Raw genomic sequence first — 24047 nt, 5'->3', positions numbered from 1 at the left:
ACACAGTAGGACAGCAGGCTAAGTACATGGTCTCAGATGACCTTTGTTGTACAGTCTGCCCAAATTTCAGTCTTTTAGGGTTCAAGATGTATTTTCATAAAAACTTATCACTACAAGGCTGGAACATAAGTCTGTCATTCTGATAATGAGGCCAATTTATTTACATTTGCTTGCTTTATACTTTCTTCAAAAGCAATCTAAATCTGCTGCCCTGATGAATTGTTTGCGCGCGCGCGCGTGTGTGTGTGTGTGTGTGTGTGTGTGTGTGTGTGTATAAGATATCCTTTAAGAATTTTCCACATGCATACAATATACTGCAATTACACTCACCTGTTACGCCCCTCCCACTTGCCCCAGGTACAGCCTCCTTCCCCTACTCTCTCAGTTTCATATGCTTGATTGTAATTGGTTAGATCCCATGGAGTCCAATTTGTACTGTTCCTAAACTCAGGGGTCTTGGCCCATCCACTGGAGCACAGTTGAACTACCAGGGCCCATACCCAGAAATAAGGCTGGCTCTCCCTCCCACAGAAGCCGTCAACTGTCACTAGTTCCTGTTAGGAGGGGCCTGCACAAGTCCCTCCTTTGTCCAGGCTGGAATGTTAACTATCTTGATCTTGTGCAGGTGTTGTGCAAACAAGAAGAGCCGCTTGCTGTCAATTCATGAGTACCAGAGTCCCGTCGTGCCTAGAAGACACTGTTTGGCTCTGGTCCTCCTCAACTTCTGGCCTTTACTATCATTCCATCTCCTTTTCTACAGTGGCCCTTAGGTACTGATCGGGGGGAGTGATAGAGATGTCCCTTCTGTGGCTGAGCAGGCCACTGGCATTTACTCTCTGTACCCTGTTCAGCTGTGAGTTTCACCATCAGTCTCAGAGCAACTTTTCTGATGGAACCTGAGAGCTGCACTAATCTGTGGGTATAGATATGGGGATTTAGGAGGCTGATGGATATCATGTCCATTTTGTGAAACAAGAGTAGTAGGTCTATCCCTGAGACCTGTAAGCTTGTCAATTAGGGTTTTATAGCCAGGTTTACTGTATCAGGCATGTTTTATTTTCTCCTGTGGACTAAGCATTAAATCAAACCAGAAATCAGTGGGTAGGGAGGTGCAAGTGTGGAAAGGGACAGGAGAGTATGACAGAAGACAAGGTAGAGGAGAAATAACGAATACTAAGGAGGTTTGAAAAATTCTGATTAAAACAACAATTTTATAAGACTCTCATATAAAAGTTGAAAAGGGTTTATCCTACACAGGAGATAATGTTCCTGTTAGAAGTTCTATGTTGACAAATACAAAGCCCAGTGTCATGTGTAGGATATTCCCACTGAGATGTTGGTTAGACATACTCCAGACATCTCCAAAGTAGTACAGGATATTGCCCCCACTCTTGGTTCCCCACCAGAACTTGATGATAGAACCCAATTATTGAAGGCAGCTACATATTTTGGTCATAGAACATAAAGAAATCAAGTTGGTACTGACTAGCAAGCTTCCTCCTTGCTGTCTACCTCTCATAGTATGGAAGGTTCTATGTAGGCTGTTGGGGAAAAAAAGTCATGAACAGTGTTACTCAGCTGTGAACCCTACAAGCTGTAGTAACGACTGGAATGGCAAAGTTAAACTGTCCTATTTTGTTTAACATTATGCATGTTTAACATTTATACATGTTTAATGAGATGAAAAGAGTAGTTGATATTTCTTTAAACAAAAGCACGATTCCCTAAGTGTTGACCTCAACTTTGGTTCTGTTGATTGTCATGGCCATCTGTCTAGTTTCCTCTATTCTTGTCCTAGCCTATGACTATAGTGAACTACTTGAGCCCGATGGCTTCCATACTCTACCAGGTAGTATAGATCTGTCTAAACATTAATGTCACTGACTTAGTCTAGGATTTTGTAAACTATTTTCTAACATGGCATTTGAACCATGTATAAAAGTCTTAAAATTGACACTACTTCAGGAAGTAGAAACAAAAGTGTTACCTGCTAATATTTGGTTAAGCTGAGATTAGAAGTGAATGTCTGATATTTTTCATGTTCTGATTGGTCTAAAAAAACATCTATGTCAGATGCTCATCTACAGAGCACCAATGTGATAAAAACTTTCCAATAGGAATGACAGCTAGAGCTAACATCAGGGACACTGTGTCAGCACTCTGCAATTTCAGCCTTAGTCAGCCAGGAGAAGAAACATGAAGTGAAGGGCAACAGCCCACTGAGGCTGAATAATGGTGTCATGTAAAGAACCCACAGGGTGTTATTTCAACATGACAGGCAAATTGAAGAACTTGATGGATATCCTTTACAAAACATTGTGACTAAAAAACACTAGGCATTCCTGTTTCACAAACATGCCAAAATTGGTAAACCATATTCCTCAAAAAATGCTTTTCAGAACATGGTAATTCTCTTTCTACACTTAAAACATGCGTTGAGGGGGGCATACAAGTATGTTGATATGTGTGTGGGAGGATCATGTATGGTTGTGTGTGTGTGCACATTATGTAGGTAGCCAGAGGGCAATTTCCATTGTTCTCTTAAGGAACATCTTCCAGGTCCTTGTCCTTTGCGATGAAGAATCTCATTGACCTAAAGCTCAACAACTAAGTGAAACAGAATGGTTCTAGAGTCCCAGGGATTCGGCTGTCTCAACCTTCCTGGTACTTAAATGACAAAAACATAGCACTACAGCCAGATCCTGGCTATCAGATTTAGGTATTCATGCTTACACTACAAGAAATTTAACAAGAGAGCTATCTCTAGTCCCTGCTACACATTTGATGTAAATCTAACACTAGGAAGAAAATTTGTTCACATTAGACTGGTTTCCTACATCCTTAAGTGTGAAGGCATTGTTACCATGTTTATAGAGTATAGTTGTTGACTTTACATTCATTGCCTTCTAAAAGTGAAAACCACCACTCCTCCCTCTCCTGTCTTTTGTGTTTTTTGTCTGTCCTTTTGTTTTGATACAATGTCTCTCTATGCCGGACAGCCTGACTGTACTGGTATTTCCTATGTAGACCAAGCTGGCCTCACACTCACAGAGGCCTGTCTCTGCCTTCCCACTGCTGAAATTAAAAACCTGTGGACCCATTATTTCTTAAACCTAATACAAGATAAAAGGTATGTAGGTCTGTTTAATATACCTAAGTACTTGACTCTTGAATTAAATATTGAGTGAAGTTCTTTTTCTTTTCCTTCAGAAATGTTTCCTTTTAAAGAGCATGCTTGATTGGTTAACTCAGTCTTCAAAAACAATCAAGCCTTCTCTTCACAAGGCACAGAAGGTTCTGACAAGTTGGAGACTGAGGCACCTGTCTGAAATTGCTGGTGTAATAAAATCTGCAATCAAGCCAAAATTACAATGAACATGTGTTTGTCTAGATATAGCTTGCATTCCTCAGCATTTACCTACAGACTCTGAGGCTATTCTGAGAAAAGCAGCTTCTGAGTAATTTCTCAGACTAGATGATCTTTTGTATGTGTTCACTTTTAGAAACCTAAATAAAATTGTTTTCAAAGTGAAAATGACACAGAAAGAGTGTATCTAAACTGGATTTATATATGGCCATGGACTGGTCATCATTATTACATTGTTGCTGTTATTCTTACTATGTTAAATGACAGGCATTTGATATGCAATAACTGCAAAAGCAAAAGATCACTTCATATCCCAGAAAACCCACTCTCTGTGTCTGTGTCTGTCTGTCTGTCTCCTCCCCACTCGTGTGTGTGTGTGTGTGTGTGTGTGTGTGTGTGTGTGTGTGTGTGTGTGTGTGTGTGTGTGTGTGTGTTTTTCCTCTGGCTGGCACCAGGCTTCAGCATTTCCTCATTCTAGAATGAGATACATAGGCAAATTCCAGTTCTCTGGGCTGCTTTGTATCTTAGTCTAACAGCCAACAGGAGGAACAAACATGTTTCTTTAGAATACCTTCATCCATGGCAGGCCTGTGAAAAATATGCATACTCACCATATCCACTTATATCACCTCCCCAGACCGTTGGCTTTGTAAACAGCGGTGGTAGTAGCAGTAGCATGGGTATCTATTTGCTAAAGGACCATAGTCTACCATAATGATTTTGTTTTTAATTTCATATTATCTGTTACCAAAATAACATGGAATTCCAATAGCATTTGAATATGGGGAACACACTTGGAAAATTGTAAATTAAAAGCAATAGTTGGTCACTCTCACCTGCATGACTAATGTCATATGCAATTCAGTGTTTGGATTGAGTGTGTGTGCGGATTTTCTAGATTTATGTGTTTGTGTAATGGGAAGAGAAGATTATACGTTTAAAATTTAACACAGCAGGAGCACAGGCTAACACCAGAATATCTACAATATAATTTTATCTCCACATGTGCCTACTAAAGGTTTTTCACCTTTTTCCTGTGTATGTTGTGGCATACATATATGTGCATACATGTTTCTCTGTATGTGAGCACACGTGTGCATGTGTATTTGGATGCCAGAGGCTGATCAGAAGTCTCCTTCCATTTTCCTCCTTATTCCTTGAGGCAGGCAAGGTCAATTGAACCTGGAGCTTACCCTCCCCTCATCTAGTACGCTCTTCTATCCTGTTGCTGCAGCCTTCTTTTGCTGATATTAGAACAAACTCCTTTGGGCTTCCAAAATATACTGAAGACCAACCGTTGTCCAGGAATCCTCCAGGCCTTAGCACCGCAGTGGGACTGAGCAACTACCAGACTCCCCACCTTTCCAGGGTCAAACAGCCTTTTGGACTGTATAGACCATGCTGTGTAAGCTGTTCCAATAACTCTCCTTTTAATATATATGTATTACATTCATTAAATGAGTGAGACAAAAATCTGAGAGAATGAACCACGGAGGCAAAGGGAGTAGAATCAGATTGGAAGGATGTGTTCAAAGGAAGCGGAGAAATCGTGGAACCAGGCTTTTGCATCTGGGGAACAGGCACCCATTCAAGACAGCAAAAGCAAGTGGTTCATTTTTTTGTAATTATGCTCAAATTCTTATGTTTAAGTGAAACACCATCTGAACAGAAGCTCATCTTCCTGGAGCGGAGCCTCTTGGCATGCGGCAGTCACTTATTAGAGCCATCACGTTGCTCAATTACACCAAAGCACAGATGTACAAATGAGGCAGTGAGTGGGAGGCTCCACGGAGCATACCCAGGGAGCCAGTTCTTTCCAGGAAATTGTTCTCATCTCTTACTTCTTCCGTTACCTTTCTCTCCTCGTCCCTCTCCCTTTGGCTCCCTTCCCTCCTTTCTCAGTCTCTCCAGAGGATACATAAACACTATCAACTATTTATTTTTGGTAGTTTACACATTTGGGAATCACCATTTTTTACGAAGATAGATTATTTCACCAAGCCCCACGCTGGAGTGATTGATAACTGTCATTTGTGTAATTAGTCACTATAATTACATGAGTAAATGACGCTGAAATGGAGCCCTTGTTAATCACATTTTGTTCAACAGGAAATAAGTTCACTGTCTTTGCAGGCTTAGATAATGAGGAATGTGGGGCATGAGCTGAAGTGTAAGTAAAAGCACTCAGCAAGAGTTCACAAGTGTGTTCCTTTGGTACATTTAAGCCACTCAGTCCTATTCCAGAAATGACTATGTTTCCATAACACTAAGCACAGTTAGTTCATCTTTGCAAGAGATACTCAGGTGGGCTACAGAAGCATGTCAGTTTTTTCCTTTTCTGGAAGATGGCTTGGGGAGACTACCTCTGCCTCCTTTATTAACAGCTACTAAAGAATAATAAAACTCCTGGAGATTGAAGGAGTACTCATGGAAGAACTAAGCCCACAATGATCCCCATATCAAAATATGTAAAGATCCCTATCCAGAGATTATTGTAGGGGAATACTCATTAAGGTATCAGGACACCATAAATGAAAATGGAAGAGGAGAAAAGGAAAAAGGACTCCACTCTCTGCTCACTCTCTTGTGATAAGAGCTCTACCTCTCTCACATTCTATTTGTCCATATATTGAGTTATCATCCACATAACTGCAGTTCCAGACCCTTCACCGCCAATCTTCAGCCCACAATGAAAGTCAAAAGTGTGCTATCACTGTGATTTACGGGATTTGCAAAGGACTTCAGAACCAATGCAATCAATACCAAGGACAATTTTGTTACCAGATTCAAACTCAGCCTCTCTCTTAAGATCTTGTTCCTTTGTGATCTTACATATGCTGGACTGATATTAACTAATGTAACCAAGAAGAATCATGTGCTTCTGACCTTTGGGCATCCACCCCCACCTCAGGGATTATAGTTGTGCACCACCTCTGCTCACTTATGTAGTGCTGGCTATGGATCCAGGGCCTCATTCATGCTAGTCAAGCATTCTCCTCAATGAACTACATCCACAGACCCCATTTTGCCCTTCCTTTTGGAAAATGCTGTATAAATGCTATTTATGAAATGTTTATGTATCATACATAATATTTGGAGACTAGATTCTTGCACTTGGCATTAGGCATTAAGCACACATGCTCCTTTTTTGTATTTTGTGTATGTTGGGCATTGGCTTATTTCTCTATGGACTACTGTTGTATTATATGTTTGCTCATCCATTATCTACTTGAAGGATATATGGATTCATTCCTAGTTTGGGGTGGTTTGTAATACAATTTCTATAAATATTGGAATGCAAAAAAGAGTCACATGACTTAGACATTTGTAAAAACAACAAATAAAAATGAATATTTGTCTTTAGATAGTAACAGAGACCAACAATGTTCTTAGCATCCTCATTTTATATATCTCATGTTCCAGCTTCATCCAAAATGCCGACATAATATTCAAGCTACGAAATTCACCATACCAATAGCAAAGTTGTCTAATTGTGCTTAAAAAAAAATCCAGCCTGTATTAATCTGCCCAAATAAACCACATACTACCACCTTCTTAAGGCATCATGAGCATCCACCACAGCACCATCCAAAGCTAGGAGCAGCAATAGATTACCTGGTGTTAACAGGATGACAGACATCGTGATGAGTGAACATACTACCAAGATCACCAGCAGGGCAATGGCAATTCCCTTCCAGTTTCTCTGTGGAGGGCTGTTACTTCCCAGTTCCTATAGAGACAGAAAAGTAGTTCCATGATTATACTTGCTTTAGGAGAAATACATCCATAAAGGAAAGTTTCAGCATGGGTACAATCACAGTCTGAAAGCTGATTATAATCAGTTTTCTCTTCAGCACTTCTTTAATTATTCAATGGATATCTTTGAATATCCATTTGGTGGCAAATCTCCTTTCCTTAGCAAAGAAAGGAGCAGAGCTTTATTTCTGATGTCTTGATGAGATAGAGCTCCAATGCTTTTACTGTGGGCAGAAGACTATGTAAAGGGGCTGCGAACAACAATGTTAACATTTAATTGTCATCACTATAATTGAAGATACCACAAAGAATTAAATACACGTTTATTCTCAAAGCATTGTCCACTGCTGTTTTAAATATATGAGGGAAAAGATTAAAAACAAGAGAATGACACCAAATATTCCTAACCATCACACGGTGTACATTTGTTAATGTAGTCAGTTACTTCAAATAGATTTTCCACCAGTCATTAAAAGCAAACAGAATCTAGCAGCTAAATTAAATAAGTTCTTCTGTATCAATGGTTAAAAATATTCTTTTACTGGGCAATGTGCAGATATTGTGAAGGAGATCAGATTGATGGGATAGGGTAAACTCGAACATCTCTTACAATGTATATAGTTGAGGTATTCATTCTCCAGTTGACCTATGTTCTACTCTGATGCCTAGAAATATAGAAGTTTAATTTGTCAAAGCAAAGTTCACAACACAGAAGATTGAAATGAATGCCAACTCTTCATTGAAATAATTTTATACAACGTGGGACTTGAATATGGAGAGATGGCTTGGGGCTTAAGAGCAATTAATGCTCTTGCAGAGGACTGCAGTTCTGTTCCCAGAGCCCATATTAGGTAGTTCACAACCACCTGTAACTCCAGCTTCAGGGACTTCAATGTTCTCTTCTGGTCTCTGAAGTCACCTTCACTTTTAGGCGGCACACACTCACATGCACATTCTCTCTCTCTCTCTCTCTCTCTCTCTCTCTCTCTCTCTCTCTCTCTCTCACACACACACACACACACACACACACACACACACACATACACACACTAAAATAAAGTTTTAAAAAATACCACACTGACACTGATTCTCATATTGTGCTTATAGCATTGAGTTCAGTCATAAACACACTCAGTGTTACCAGCTGGGACAAGGAAAACTCAGTTCATAGGAGATGATGTATGGTGAGTTGTTCTTCTTCTCAAAGCAGCCATCCTAACAATAGTAAGTTTGTCTTTCATGATGAGGAAAAATTACAATGACTTTGCATACACCAATTTTCAACTTTTGCTTTTTTTCTGTGTGTGACTGTTGTGCTTATATTTGTGATGCATGTGTGTGGGTGGATGTACATGTTCCTACATGTGAATGCAAGTGCAGAGGCTGGAGAAGGTCCTCAGATGTCCACTCTATTACTCTTCCTCTTAGTACCTTTAGATGAAGTTTCTCACTGGAGCTGATATTGGCCATTTTTTGGCTAAGCTGGTGGCCACAAGCTCCAGTATCCTCTTGTCTGTCTTCCACTTCACAGGCGTGAGAGGCATGTATACTCACATGCTGCTTTTCACAAGAGTGCTGGGAATCTGAACTCAGGACCTCATGATTGTGCACCCCATTCTCATACTCATGAACCACCTTCCTGGCCTTAAGCTATGCTTATTTTTTTTACCCCTCTTTTTCTCTTATACTTGTGAGAATTTCTATTAATTATCTCCCACATAAATCAAGTGGGTGCTTCACTACATCATTCATTTTAGACTAGTTAACACAAAGAATAGATGATGACAGCTGACAAACTCTCTCCCGGAATGTAGTATTCCCATAGGCTTTTCAAGATGTTCATTTACTACAGCAGTTTTCAATCTGTGGGTTGAGACCCCCTCAGGGGTAACATATCAGATATCCTACATATCAGACATTTACACTGTAATTCATAACAGTAGAAAATTATAGTTATGAAGTAGCAACGAAGAAATTATAGTTTGAGGTCACCAAGACATGAGGAACTGTAGCATAAGAAGGTTGAGAACCACTGATCTACTGGAAGAGGTATATGTGATGATGGGTAATTCTCTGTGGTAATGCTTATCTGCTCCTCAGAAGCCAGTGACAAGAGTAATCACTAGTATGATCAAAACCAGCAAATGTTCTGCAAGTTACCAAATACTTGATCCCAAGGACCAATAGATAAGTTTGGAGAAATGATTCAGTCCATAAAATATATCCTTTGAAGCATGAAGTTTGAAGAGCTGCTTTTGATTCAGAGTACTCATGTAATAAAAGAAGCTAGGTGGGTGATATATGTAGTCTCAGTTTTTGGAGTAGTAGTGGAGACAGGAGGATCCCTGGGGCTTGCTGACCAGCTGGTCTGGCTAAATCATTGAATCACAGGCCAGCAAGAGATTCTGCCTCAAGAAAACAGGTGAACTTCATACTTTGTACTTAGGAATAACAATAGATGTTTACCTGTGACCTGTTTACACATGTACACCCACATGGAAATGCACCTGCATACACATCCATGTATACACAAAAATAAATTTTAAAAAACGTGTTTTCTTTAACTACATGTATAAGTAAAAATGGGAGATTTTTTTTTAATATCATTATTCCTGCTTAAAAAGATATGCTAATATTTGAGGCTTAAAGTCTGAGCATTTATCTCACTGGTTCTTCAGTCTGTTTCTGAACAGTCACCAGCTGTCCCCAAATGAAACTCCTTGCCTTTTATCTCTTCCTTGTATTTACATTAGTGCTTCAGTAACTTTCCTATGTGCTTAATTCTTCAAATACAAACATGGTGTTTCCCAAAACTCCAAATTATTTCAAATGAAGCAACAGATTATACCAAATCATTCCCTCTTGGGGAGCTCAAATTTTTAAATTATTTTTATTTGAATTGTTTCTATTCTCTTCATGTTGTTCATATTTTCAACTGCAAATAGTTTCAAGGATGATTTGGTCACAAGTGGTCCAAGGACATTTGTACAGAATTGTGTAGGTTTAGCACATTTGAGATTCCTAACATTAAGCATCAAAATTCACTTGGTTTGAAAACATTAATGATAAACTCTGAATCACTAATAATGTGTTGGTATCACATTAGGGAAAGAGATATAAACACTTTCCCCCAGTGCTATATGACTGGGAACCAGACTAAATTTGAATTCTCTACTTTCTTTGTGTCTTCCCCTGCCCCTGCCTGTTCATTGTATGAGTCTGAATTTGTGCCTGTCTGAAAGTTGCTTTCCATATCTGTCTCTGTGTCTCTGCGTGTGCCTTTATCAAAGGCCTTTGCTATGTCTTTATTGAACAGCACAGAAAGCATCACATGGGAAAATAATGGAATACTTTACAGAAACAATTAATAAAGTTTTACAAGGAATTAAGTCACTGACTACAACTGACAGAGACAACCAACAGTATTACAAACATCATTGTTTAACAATCAATATCTATATGTTACATTCAGTAGTCATAGTGGATATTCATTTTCTAAGGTTGCTTTCAACATATATTTTATGTTTTCAACCAATGATTGTCCTAACACACCTAACAGATACCCATGTATTACTCTCTGCATCAGGGACATGGAAGTATAATCACCTTAAAACTACAGCTGTGCATTTAGCTTAGTTTGTAAGCATAGGAAATCCAACACAATTAAAGGTGATTGTTCCACTGTTCAGTTAAAGGCTGGTTAAACAAACAGGCTGAGTACATAGTAGTCTTAAGTCTTATATGATCTTAAAGTGTATTAACTCTGTCATTGAGGTCCAGCAAAAGTCCCAGTCTCTTAGAATTTAAGAGATATTTTCATAATAATTTGTTGCTTCACTGAAAAATCTGAAAATATCTTTAAAAGTAGCTAAAATAACCAACTCTGGAAAGTTGTCCTCTGACTCCCAAACACTCCTGAACTGTGGGACACCCAGCACAAACACACACATGCACCCAAAAATATAATAAAAAAAAAACAATAAATATATGTAATAAAATTAATTTGAATTTTTCTATATTATTTCATATCAGAAAACAGCATTTAGATGTAATATTTAGTAAAGCAAAAGCTATGAATTTCAATTCATTTGGGATGTTTGTAAGATGTAGTTAGAAAATGTTTACCCAGATCTTACCAAAAAAAAAAAAAAAAAACCTCAAAATACAGAACTCTGACAACAAGCCAAATTTCCAAAAAGACTTCTCTGTATCATTTTACAAAAGCTCTGTAGTTATCTTGGGTTCAGAGTTTGAGAACATTATGCGTGATGCACCTGGGAAGACATTAAGATATGATGTGTGCAGTGCACACAGGGTGTACTGAAAAGTTTGACAAGTGCCAATATAACACAAGGATAAATGCAAATAACATGGAAGCATTCTGAGTTTATCATTTCCCACAAACTACACTGTGGGAAATGAGGAATGTCACCTATTTCTTTAAACAGACATGAAGTAAACATTATGCATTGTCAACATGTACAGAAACAGGCTGGTAAAGGCTATAGGATAGTGCGGGATTCTGAAGCCATCCCAAATCCAGAATTACAAATTAGAAGCACTCTTTTTAAAAAGAAAGTCTATTGAAAACTAATGTTTGTATGTTAAGAAAGTTCAGTGATTTTTGTGGTTCTTTACTTTTTTGAAAGAGAATAATTGACATAATTTATAAGCTAGACTGGACCAATAACAAATTGAGATAATATTCAAGGAAATCCCAAAACATACAGGACTAAATACTTTTAGTGTTTCTTAAAAACTACATTTCTACATTGTGTGTGTGTGTGTGTGTGTGTGTGTGTGTGTGTGTGTGTGTGTGCTCACAATAGCTCAAGTGTAAAGGTCAAAGAGAAGACAACTTTGGACTATCTTCTTTCCTTCCACGCTATGTATGTGTGGTACACAGATGCCATGGTGTGATTTGAAGGACAGGGAAGAACCTGCAGGGGTCAGTTCTCCCCTTATATCGTATGTGTCCTGGTGGGGAACCTCAGCAGCAAGTACCTTTTCCCATGGAGTGATCTTACCCTCCAGGATTACAGATTGTGTCTGAAACTACTAATTTTGACATCATTTTAAATGTTTTCTAGAATACTAAAGCAATTTTGTGTGTGGTACTAGGAACTGAACTCATAGCTTTGTGTTCCACTGAATAAAATCTTTATCCATTTGTTTTAGTTTTAACTTTATTTTCAGACAGACTATCACTAACAAAGTCTGGTCATAAACCTTATCCTCCTGCCTCAGCAACTGCAGTAGCTGAGATTACATACATATACCACTCAGCATAGATTAAAAAGTATGTTCCTATTTTCTTCATAATATATCTGAAATAAGAGCATAAAAGAAATTCTGAGGGCAAGCAGAATGGCTCAGTATGGAAAGGCACTTATTGCCAAGCCTGACTTTTTTAGTTCTATTCCCTAGGATCCAAAAGGCAGAAGCAGAGAACATATTCCTGGGTGTTATTCTGACTTACATGTATGCACTGTGACACATGTATGCATGCAAGTGTAATCTACACCCTACACACAAGTGTCAATGTAAATAAAAATTTGAAACAGAAAATTTGAAATCAACTTAAATAAATTAAATTTAATTTTAACATCAAGAGTAAATAATGTGAAATAGTTTACTAATAAGTGATAATCAACTAAGTTCCATAACAAAATACGATTACAGATAATTTCTCAAATTTAAATTCCAGTTAATAATCATAGTGGCCATTGCCTCTTAAAATTCTCTAGTGTCCTCTTGTGCATTCACTATTTCCCCATTGAATCTCTCTGACCAGATAACTCTACGTAATTAGAGTGAATATTTTTTTTAAAAAATTATCACATTAGGGGCCACGGAAATGGCTCCATCAGTAAAGTATGTGTGGTGCAGCACAAGGGCCTGCATTTATTGCCCAGAACCCACATAAAATTGCTAGGCATGTCAATGTGCCTCTAATGTCAGCACCAGTAACACAAAGACAGGAGATCCCTGGAGCTCACTGGCCAGTGGAAGCTAGCTGAATATATGAGTGCCAGGTTCAGTAGGAGACAGTTTCTCCAAAATAAGGTGGGGAGCATTGGAGAGGGATACTAACATCAGCTCCTATCCTCTGCATTCATGTACACACACATTACACAGACTTTTTTCTTTGTTTCTTAGTGTGTGTGCATACACCTAAGTGCCTGTGCCCTCTGAGGGAAGAAGAGGGTGTCTCACACCTGGATCTAGAGTTACAGGCACCTTTCTCTTCCAACATAGAAAATGATCACATTACACAACTTTTAAAAATATGCTTATTACAAATAAGTGCAGTTTGACTGAATAGGGTGAAGCTAACAGCAGCTGCAGTCTCACCTGGATTTCATGAGAACTGTAGAGTGCCTCAGTGGGTCAAGTCAACAGCTGCAGCCTCAGTCACCTGGACTTTTGTTAGAACTATAGGTAGTGGGTAGTCATTCCAGGTTTGATCTGGAAGTTCCAACCCCCACTAAGGCTTAGGCAACTGTCACGCCTACAAGGCGGGGCCAAGGGAGGCGCCAAGATATCGGGATGGTCGAGTACACTCTCTAGTTTCTGGACCCTAGACGGTGGAGGTTGACCTAGTAGAGCTCCAGAGAACACCGCTGGACTGCGATACTCCTTCCTCAGACCCCGCGACCTACCTATCCCTTCATTTGTAAGTTACCCACTAAATAAATCTTCCTTTATCTATGTGGAGTGGCCTTAATAAGTTCACCAATAGCTATAGAGTACTTCAGTGTTACATGTGCAACCTCAGTGCCTTTTACTGCTCTTTGCTTTAAGGTGTGTGTTGCGTTTTGGTTTTCTTTTTCACCAATACTTAGCTTCTGAAAGAGATGGAAATTTTATCGATTGCCATGGGCCATTCATTCCTCCCCAGTAATTAGAATTGTGGATGACAACATGCCTTTATAGTAGGAATATCATGAAGGTAGAAGGTGTGGTGGTTTGAAAAAAAATGGCTCCTATGGAGTGGCACTATTTATTCGGAGCTGTGGATTTGTTGGAATAGGTGTGGCCTTGTAGGAGGAAGTGTGTCACTGTGGGAGGGAGTGGGGGTTAAGGTCTCCTATACTCGAGATACACCGAGTGTGGCACAAAGTTGCTTCTGCCTGTGGATCAAGATGTAGAACTTAGCTCCTTCTCCAGCACCATGTCTGCCTACATACCACCATGAAGATCCCTGGACTAAACCTCAGAAACTGTAAGCCACCAGCCCAATTAAATGTTTTCCTCTATAAGAGTTGCTGTGGTCATGGTGTTTCTTATGGCAATAGAAATCCTCACTAAAACAGAAGGGAAACAAGGATCATTACCAATACAGTCTATGATGTATTTACATTTTCAATGTTCTGACTTAGGAGATTTTAGACGAGGCTAAGCATCTGTGGTACTTACAGTTCCAAACTACAGCTAAATTTAGTTTCAAAGTAATTGAGATGGAAACAGGGGGCTGGAGAGATGGCTCAGTCTTTGTGAGAGCTTGTTTTTTCTTTCAGAGGACCTGAGTTCAGTTCCCAGCACCTGTATCAGGCAACAGAAACCTGCCTGTGACTCTAGATCCAGCGATGAGACACCCTCTTCTTGCCTAAGTACATAGGTACATGCAAGAACAGAGAGAGAGAGAGAGAGAGAGAGAGAGAGACAGACAGACAGAGAGAGACAGAGAGAGACAGAGAATGAGAACATAGAATAAATCTGGTAACAAAAAGATAAAAACAGTCAGATCTAAAGTTGGAAAAGTAGTCAACTAGGAGCACTAGCCTTGTGCACTGATCCTGTAGCCCATAAGCCACAGGAATGAAACCCAATTCAACACTAAAAAAAAAAAAAAACTTAATTAAAACTTTTTTTTGCTGTTTTTATTACTAAATTGCATGATTTTTGAGTGTACTTTATTGGTGACAATGTAATGTATCAAAATATATGATATGAAAATGTCTTTCAATTAAAAACATTAAAAAATAAAATAAAAGTTTAGACACCGCTGTTGAGGCAAGCCCTAGTTCCTTCAATGACTCAGCAAGTGTGAAAGCACCTGCTGATCACAGCATGGTTTGGGCCTTTGTAAGCTCCTGCAACAACCAGGGGAATGGCAATCAAGAAAAGAATGAGAAGAAAAACTACATTTTAAAGAAAAAAAATGTACAGAGAGAGAGAGACAGAGAGAGAGAGAGAGAGAGAGAGAGAGAGAGAGAGACACGTAGGGTTGGATCTCTTTTGATTTGTACTTACTCTGGCTCTATCATCTCTCAACAAGGAAGGAAGGACAGCTGAGAACTCAGAGTACTCCAGTAAGAAACATCCTCAGCACTATAGAGGTGGCTCAAAGTTGAAGAGCACTTGCTGCTCTAGCAGAGGCCTCAAGGTGGCTCACAACTGTACGTAACTCCACTCAAGGGTTCCTCTGGCTTTCTCAAGTACTTGTACTCCTATGTACATACACACACACACACACACACACACACACACACACAAAATCTTTAACCAAGGAAAACAGATGTATCATGCGATCAGCTATGCTGTGTCAATTTTCCCATTATTTCATAATGGTGCCTGCCAGCTGCTCCCAGTTCCTTTCTCATGTCTCTTTGAGAGCTCCTCTCTGTGTTCATGACATCACAGTCCCCTGTTCCCCTGTGCTTCGCCTTCTTCATTGCCCTATCTTCTCTAGGCTTTGGAGTTCTGGGGCCCTTATCCATTTACTCCATTACTTCTTTATATGAACTTAATCTAGAGATCTCATCAAAGGTACTTCATAAGTGACTCCATTTTTTTATTTAACTAAACATTCTTTGACAATATCATACGTATGTAACATATCTTGCAAACCTTCACCCATAACCTTTCTGATCTCCCTCCCACCACTTACCAACACCAACTCCCCAAGAGTCCTTTTCTCTCATTCCTCATTTTTGTCTTGTTTTCTGATCCACTAAGTTTATCCAGGGACATCTGTGTGACCATGGGTTTGCAACAGTTCACTGGAACCTGGTAGGCTCACTATTGGGTAGATAACTAAAGACGATGATTGTCTCTTCCCCAGATCCACCATCCTCTCCCCAACCTATGATTAAGTTACTAAAATTGTTTGCCAACTTTGTATATCAGTGTCAATGATGACTGAAATAAAGAAAAGCAAACTCTAGGACTCAGAAAGCTAAGAATATGGCTACACTCTCTGAAGGCATAATCTCCTGCCTAGAAGAGCAGCCTTATGTACCAATACCAGTTGCTCTCAATAGTGCATACATCTTAATATCATCTGTGAAACCTAGACCTCTCAATTCTACTTCTCTGAGCCCCTCTCCTCTCATTAACAGACTCATGCTAAATAGATTGTGGAACTTAGAATGAACTTTTATACTTTCCAAGTCTTATTTCTCGGCAGTGTGTGTTCTCTACCTTTCTAGATCATTATTTATCACACCTTGGTATGATCCATAAAACAGCACTGTCAGCATTACTTGAAATCTTGTTTGAAGTAAACATTATTCAGCCCATCCCAGACTTCCCAAATCCCTATAACCAGAGCAGTCAGAGCAAAGAGTTCCCTGGGCTCTCCAGAGGAGTCTGCTATAAACTGAAGAAACATTCTTTGAGGTGGGCTATGCTAACCAAGATCACTGCCACCTGTGTATGTACAGCTGCAAAGAATTTCTTGCTAGTTCAACAATCTTGTTTTTAAAAGCCTCCCTAGGTGAGGGACTTGGAGTGCAGCTCAGTTGGAGAGTGAGAGATTATTTGTCTAGCATTCATGATTCCCTGTTTTTTTTTTTGTTTTTTTTTTTTTTTTTTTTATCCTCAGAACTTCATAAACTGTGTGTGTTGATGTACACCTGTAATTCTAGAACTCTGGAAGTAGAAGCAGGAGGATCAAGATCATCCTGTGTGATGAGTTAGAAACAAGCCATGGCTACATAAAGTTCTCTTAAATAACAAACAAACAAACCACTACAACAAAAGGAAAATCTAGATGATTCCTGTGCAAAAGAAAGAATGAAAGTTTTCAAGTTAATATGATCTATCTTAGACTCGAAGCAAAGTGGTATATGTATCATGGCTTAGTGGTTGCACATTTAGTACAAGTGGATTTTATTCTCCACTCATCAAGTTACTAACTCTGTTCATACACAACTGTCTGATTCTCTGCCAGCAGAACTATAAACTTAACTACTCATGATAAGACACCAGATCTGGCTGATTCATATTCTTCTGCGCATGCTAATTTTTCATGGCGTATTTAACTCTTATCTGAGCTCTACCTGGTTAGAGACTAATTCATACTCATATGATGTAGGAACATACACACCAAATGTTCTCAAAGCATCTATACTGAAGCATTTGCTCAGTTTTTCACTTTAAGGATAAAGAACAAATGTTCATGTCAGCCATGTGAAGCGGGGAGCAGTTAACAACCACATGAGAATTTCAGAGACATTCAGATAAGGTCAGTGTGCAGCTGACAGTTCATTTCAGGAGTAATTTTGTACAGTATATAGGATGCTGGGGGGCTCCATATGTGACTGAGTAGAGTGTTTGCCCACCATGCAGGAAGTCCTCAGTTCTATCCCAAGCACTGTATAAACAGAGCATGGAAGCACAGACCTGTAATACCAGCACTTAGGAGTTGGAGGCAAGGGGATAAGAAACTAAAGCTCATCCTTACTATATAGTGAGCTGGAGGCCAGATTGGGCTTCATCAGATCTTGTCTCCAAAAGAAAGAGGGAGAAGAGAGAGAAGAATAGGAAGAAGATTGGAAGATTGACTCTTCTACAGTCTAGGTCAGCAGCACTGTGTCTCTGGTTTGTTTAGCCATCCATCATATGTTGCTAACAGACCAGACAGTTAAATTTAATTATTTTTTTAAATATGTATGCCTGTACTTTTTTTGTATGTGTTTATCTGAGTTTATGCATGTGCCACATGCATGTGGGCAACCAGAGAGGCCAGAAGAGGGTGCAGAATCCCCTGGAGCTTGAGTTACAGGCAGTGTGAGGTGCCTGATGTAGGTGTTGGGAATCCATCTCAGGTCATATGCAGGATGTGCTCTTAAATGTGCCATTTCTCCAGCCCACATATTATATTTTTGAATGTAAAAATAATTTTCTGCTATTTACCAAAAATTCTAGAGTGAAGCTGCCTTCGTCTTGTCTTCAAAGCATAACACAATTTGGGGTATCCAGTGTGTCTACCCACATTTATTAAAGAATTTAAAAAGCTGTTGTTTTGTTTCATGTTTCATATTTACTTTCAAGTTACTTCCAGAATGTATTTCCAAATTCTTTTTAAGAATCTATAAAAAGGAATGATATGAAGTTCACTTGAATACAGGTGATCTATGTTTAATGTAGAATATTCATTATGAAAGAACACAGAAACCCTGGCAGTTTGGCCTGCCTACCAGTCAGTTAATTAATAATTACTTGTATAAATTATGATAAATCTTTTTTAAGCATCAAACGAGAATAGCTACATGAAGCTAATTTATGTCGCTGCTTATTATGTGATAGAGCCAAGATGTCATAGAATCCACACTTGTTAAAACTCCTTCGTATAACACACATTGTTATAGGGTACAATTTCTGTGAGCTTTTCACAAAAATAATGTAGTGAAAAGGGTTTGTGAGCTCTTTAGTCTATCAACTGAAGTTCAGTAACCGTATCTGGCTAATTTAAATAAAGGAATAAACTGTATAAGGATTAATGGCCTTTAAAGCAGGGAAAAGTAATTCCTTTCGAACAGAGAGTTTTAAGACTTCTTTAAATCCTCAATAAACATCTAGATTTTTGAAGTCTAAGTTTGATTCAGGCTGTGGTTGAAGTCGATGACTGCACACACTGGCTTGATGGTGGATGGAAGGAATGAGGGGTAGGGCTGGCGGGGAAGCAGAAAAGCAGGGAGGAGGTGATGAAGAAGAGAGGCAAGGACGAAGGAGGGGGCAACGAGAGACTTCAGATGAGCGTACTGCCATCAAACAAAGGACACTCTGTGGGAGTATAAATAGTCCATTCATCATGAAAAGAGGGAAGTATTTTTTAAATATTCAACTCCATCGAGTATGATATTAAGTATGAAAGGGATCCAGGGAAGAGAGGTCCCTGGTGCAGTTCATGGTGAAGTCTGTTAAAGATCACATCTGTTCTCGTCCTTTTCCAGTTAAAGAGTCTCAGTTGGGGGCGGGGGGAGTGGGATGTGAAAAGTGGATAAATGTCACCCCAGCTGAAGACCCTCCATTGTCTTTTCAAGGTAATGTTTAATGTGTTTCCTTTTTCTGCCAGTAAGTTAAAGGTTGTAATTGCCCAAGAGTCAAATTAAGATCCCAAACAAAGGTTAAGCAAAATAGGACTGCTCAAGATGGCCAAGGAGCCCTAAAGCTCTGAGCTGAGTTCAAGGCTGGCATTATTAATTTGCTCTTCATAACAGGACTGACCTTTAGATGGTACTGGGAATGGGGGGAGGGGATTTGGCATGAACCTGATCTCATCTTAACTAACTGTGTTTCTTCCTAACTATCACAGCTTGTAAGCCAAGACCTTCCTAGTTTGATCAATTGGTCTGTCTGCACAGTGCCAAGTCTCAGAAGACAAAGCCAACACAAGGCTGTGGATAGGAAGGTTTCCTCCTTTTCAGTAGAACCTATGACTTTCTCAGGAGTCAAAAGCAATATTAAAAAAGAAAATTTATTTTATAGCTCAAACATTGTTTCCCAGCACATTTACATACTGAGCATCTACCAGTTTAAGTCTGAAACAAATCAGACACAATACACTTTGAAACTAAATATTTCATCCAAAGTTAAAATTTCAAAGCTACCTTTTAAAGAGGAGATGGAAACACAGTTACTTTTTCTTTTCTTTTTTTTTTTTTGTTGTTGCTTTTCGAAACAGGGTTTCTTTGTGTAGTTTTGGTGCCTGCCCTGGATCTCACTCTGTAGACCAGGCTAGCCTCCAACTCACAGAGATCCACCTGGCTCTGCCTCCCCTCTGCTGAAAGGTGTCAAAGCCCGGCATCACTTTTTCTTTTAAATTTTTACATACAATGTGCATAGAAGACATGTCTGATACTATTTTATATAAAGGAATTCAGTATCCTAATGAGGAAGCTAAAGGTAAGACACCAATTATATATCTTTTCTTCCAAGAGAAAACAGAAACAGAAATTAATGAAATGGGGCAGAACAGATACTAAATGTGCTTTTAATTATTTTTATTGCTTTTGCTATTAAAATGTTAATCAGCTCTGTGCAGGTATTTTAAAAGGAAAAAAATTTCAAATTACATTTCTCCTGTGCAGATGAGCATTCCATGATCTTGTAAGTTCAATTTCTATATGTGTATAGAACATTTGTGTGTGGACTGCCTCACTACTGTGATTATCACAACCAGCTTTAATACATAAAGACTGTGCACACACATACAACTAGGAAGAGAGTTTACACAGGCTTTCATTTAAATCTAGAATAAAGTAGTTCTCTGTATACTTTTCAAAAATTCCATGGATCAGGAACAATTAAATAAACACTAGGTGAGTTTTAATTTCTCTTGTAAGTATGCAGCACACACTATTTATGTCCTGCTTAGTGGATCCCCCCCCCCCCAGGCTGAAATTCTTTGTGTGGGAAGTCAGGCAAGGCGTAGCCTCAAACCAGTCAATGTTTCCATTCATGGATGGAAGAGAGCTTTCTTTTTCCCCATTCTCTGTGAATAGAGCAGCCAGAATTCTCAAGTCTCTTAGAATGCCCTCTCCATTCAACAATTTAAAAATAGATCATTCCTCATACATCTTTAGAGGAAAACTGCTACAAAGTGTCCTTTTACAGGAATTAGAAGACCACAGGTTGTTTAAATTAATAGTATTCCTTCACTTTTTCTTTTCTTTTTTAATTTTTATATTCCAAGAGAGGAGTACAAATTCTGTCTAATGTCTGCCTGGGGGAGGAGGCACCAGGGAGTGAGGACCCATCTGTTAGGAAAAGATAACAAATTCCAACACTGTCTCTTCTGTAAAATTACCACTACTTGGTCACAAGAGAAATGATTCATTTTGAGTTGATGCTTATTAGCACAACAGCAACATTTGGAGAAGTTGGTGCTTAATAGCTGATTCATTTCTGTTATAACCTTCTCTGTCATAAACATATGAGCATAAAACTTTCCAGTAAATCACAACAACGAATCAATGTACCATTGTAGACCTGGTCACTTTTCCTCTTGTCAGTTATAATTTTTACAAGGGAGCTGTGTGTGAGTGTGTGTGTATGTGTGTGTGTGTGTGTGTGTGCATACAGAGGCTGAAAGATGACATCAACATCACAGTTCTACCAATCTTATTACTTTGAGACATGGTCTCTCACAGAACCTAAAACTAGGCAGCCTCAGCAATCCCATCTCCATCTGCCATCTATACACACACACACACACACACACACATACACACACACACACACACACACACACACACACTCACATATACAAGTGGTTCTTCTCTAAAGTCAGATACATGTTTCTGTCATAGTTCAACCTTCTTGTTAATGTGTGTCTATCATACACAATCACCTCTTGGCTATGGACATGAAAGCTACTTCCACAAAATGGAGCAATGTTGACCTCCAGGCTAGATGACATCTCCCTCAAGTCTATGCAGCACACCATGGTGAGTCTTATGGAGCCTCTTGTCAAACTGAATCTATGAGTCCAGTTTCATGCCTTTCTTCTGTCATAGTCTCTTTCATCAATGCAAATAAATCCAGGAGGTTGGCGGTGCTGAATTATAGATTCATAGTGGGCTTCAGTACTTCCACTTCCAATGGTATATTGCTTTTGCTATTTTTCCTTAATTTTCTTTCAAACCAAATATGTATGTGCATGAGTGTTTGGGTACCTACAGAGGCCTGAAAATGAGTGCCTCAAAGCCACAGTTATGAGTATTTGTGACCCACCTGACTTATGTGCTGGGAAGTGAACTCAGTCCTCTGTGAGAACAGCAAGTGCTCTTTAACCACTGAGCCATCTTTCCAGCTGCTCTTTTGCTATATTTCATGTCACTGTTTATATCTTTACTTTTATTTGGCTGTTGGAGGAAATCAATGGGCATGGAATTAAATTTTATCTCTACAACCTTACCAAGCTCTTCAAGAACAGAGAGAAGTATACGAGGCGTGGTGGTGCATGCCTGTAATTCGAGCACTGGGCAGGTGGAAGCAAGATGACCATCATTAGTAGACACTACATTTGATGTTAGGGTGGCAAACAAGCAATCATGGAAAAAGAAAGGGGGAGAGATGGAGGAGGAGGAAGAAGAGGGGGAGGAGAAAAGAGAGAAGAAAGAAAAGAAAGAGAGAACAGGTTGAGGGGTGACTAGCAGCTTCTGAGTTCAGTGCTTGTTTCCTGATGCTCTAAGAACATACCTGAGGCTGGGTACTTTACGAAGGATTTATTTAGTTAAAAGTGCTGAAGGACTGGAGGACCAACAGCATCATCTTGGCTTCTATGAGTACTTCAGGTTGACCTAACTTAAGATGGAAATATAGAACAAAAACAAGATGAGGACATGGGTTGGTGAGAAAGAATGTAGGTACCCAGGGAAGCAGAAGTACCAGTCATGCTTTATAACAACTTAGGTTATTGAGGACAGTCTCTCACGAGCAAGGGCTCACCCCAATCAGAAAATAATTCATCATTCTTAAAGTCCCCAACACCTCTCAATACCTATACTCATCTTTCATGTTGACGGGAATCAAATACATCCAAACTGTAGCAATGACCATGCATGAGCCTTTGTAGGAAATGAGACTCTAACACCTCCATCACTTTCTCACTGTTTTTTTTTCTGCCATGTATTCATTGTGCTTGTGTTTCTGCTAATTGAGTACATTTCTTTACCACTATGCCTGCTCCTCAAGCCTCCCATTTCTGAGTGAACAATCCAATCTATTCATCTCTTACCAAAAAGCTTATCTTCATTACCTGATGATGTGACAATGAGATAAAAGAATACTACAAGAAACTAGGGATAGCTCAGTCAGTAAAATGCTTGCTTTGAAAGCATAGGTCCTAAATTCAGTCCCTAGTATCTGTATACAAGCTAAAGCCCTCACCTGAGAGGAAGGGACAAGAGGATCCCTGAGCCTTGCTAGCCACCCAGGTTAGTCAAGCAGTGAGCTCCAGGTTCAGTGAGAGACAGTGTCTCTTAATTAATTAATTAATTAATAAGTGGAGAGTGATAAAAGTAAAAACTGAACATTGATCTCTGGCCTTCATCACACACATTACAAACCCACATGAGCAGTGCAGTACAAACACACACACACACACACACACACACACACACACACACACACACACACAGCTGCAAAAGGTCCAATAAACACAGAAAGGAACAGGCTATACTGCCACGATGCTCTTCAAATATCTAGTGAAGCTGGGGAGACTGAGAAGGGAGCTGCAAACAAGGTACAGAGTACCCTGTGATTCCTAAACCATTCATGATCCTACTCAAAAAAAGAAAAGAAATGTCTAAGGAAATATTAGCTTCCTACCCTGACGTAGCCAATCATAACATGATACAGTGTAATGCTGCTTTCGTATTGACTGAATTATATGAAATTGCTGTTCTAGATTCCTGAACCCACCTGACAGGGAAAGTCTTGACTGAACTAATCCCATAAACTATAGCCTGTAAGATCAATTTTCTTTGTATTTATTTATAAATCTATACTTTGGCAATGTAATTTATTCAGTACTCTCTGTGCCCTTTGTTACTCTGAGCCTGTCCACAAGAGATGGATCCATTAAACATGTGTATAACATCAAAGTTCCTGGGCCCTAAAGCAGAATGGCAGCCCTCCTACCTAGCTGAATCCATCCAAATAAATTGGATGCTGTGAGAAATTTTGGTGT

General features: G+C 39.2%; 1 protein-coding gene across 3 annotated transcripts in view; it reads right to left on the bottom strand.

The window, feature by feature from the left end:
- Positions 1-24047, bottom strand: part of Dpp10 (dipeptidyl peptidase like 10) — a 1509398-nt gene that overhangs the window by 565809 nt on the left and 919542 nt on the right. For 2 of the 3 annotated variants that reach the window (XM_028883881.2, XM_028883880.2), the window contains exon 2: positions 6983-7097. In XM_028883881.2, coding sequence (XP_028739714.1) covers positions 6983-7097 — 115 coding nt within the window. Of the gene's footprint in view, positions 1-6982; positions 7098-22555; positions 22577-24047 lie in introns of those variants that run through there. The other variant, XM_028883882.2, reaches the window with a different exon arrangement.

The sequence above is a fragment of the Peromyscus leucopus genome, chromosome 15 (assembly GCF_004664715.2).
Source record: "Peromyscus leucopus breed LL Stock chromosome 15, UCI_PerLeu_2.1, whole genome shotgun sequence".
Lineage (NCBI taxonomy): Eukaryota > Metazoa > Chordata > Mammalia > Rodentia > Cricetidae > Peromyscus > Peromyscus leucopus.
The sequence above is the reverse complement of the archived record's forward strand: the minus strand, read 5'-3'. Positions and strand labels throughout refer to the sequence as shown.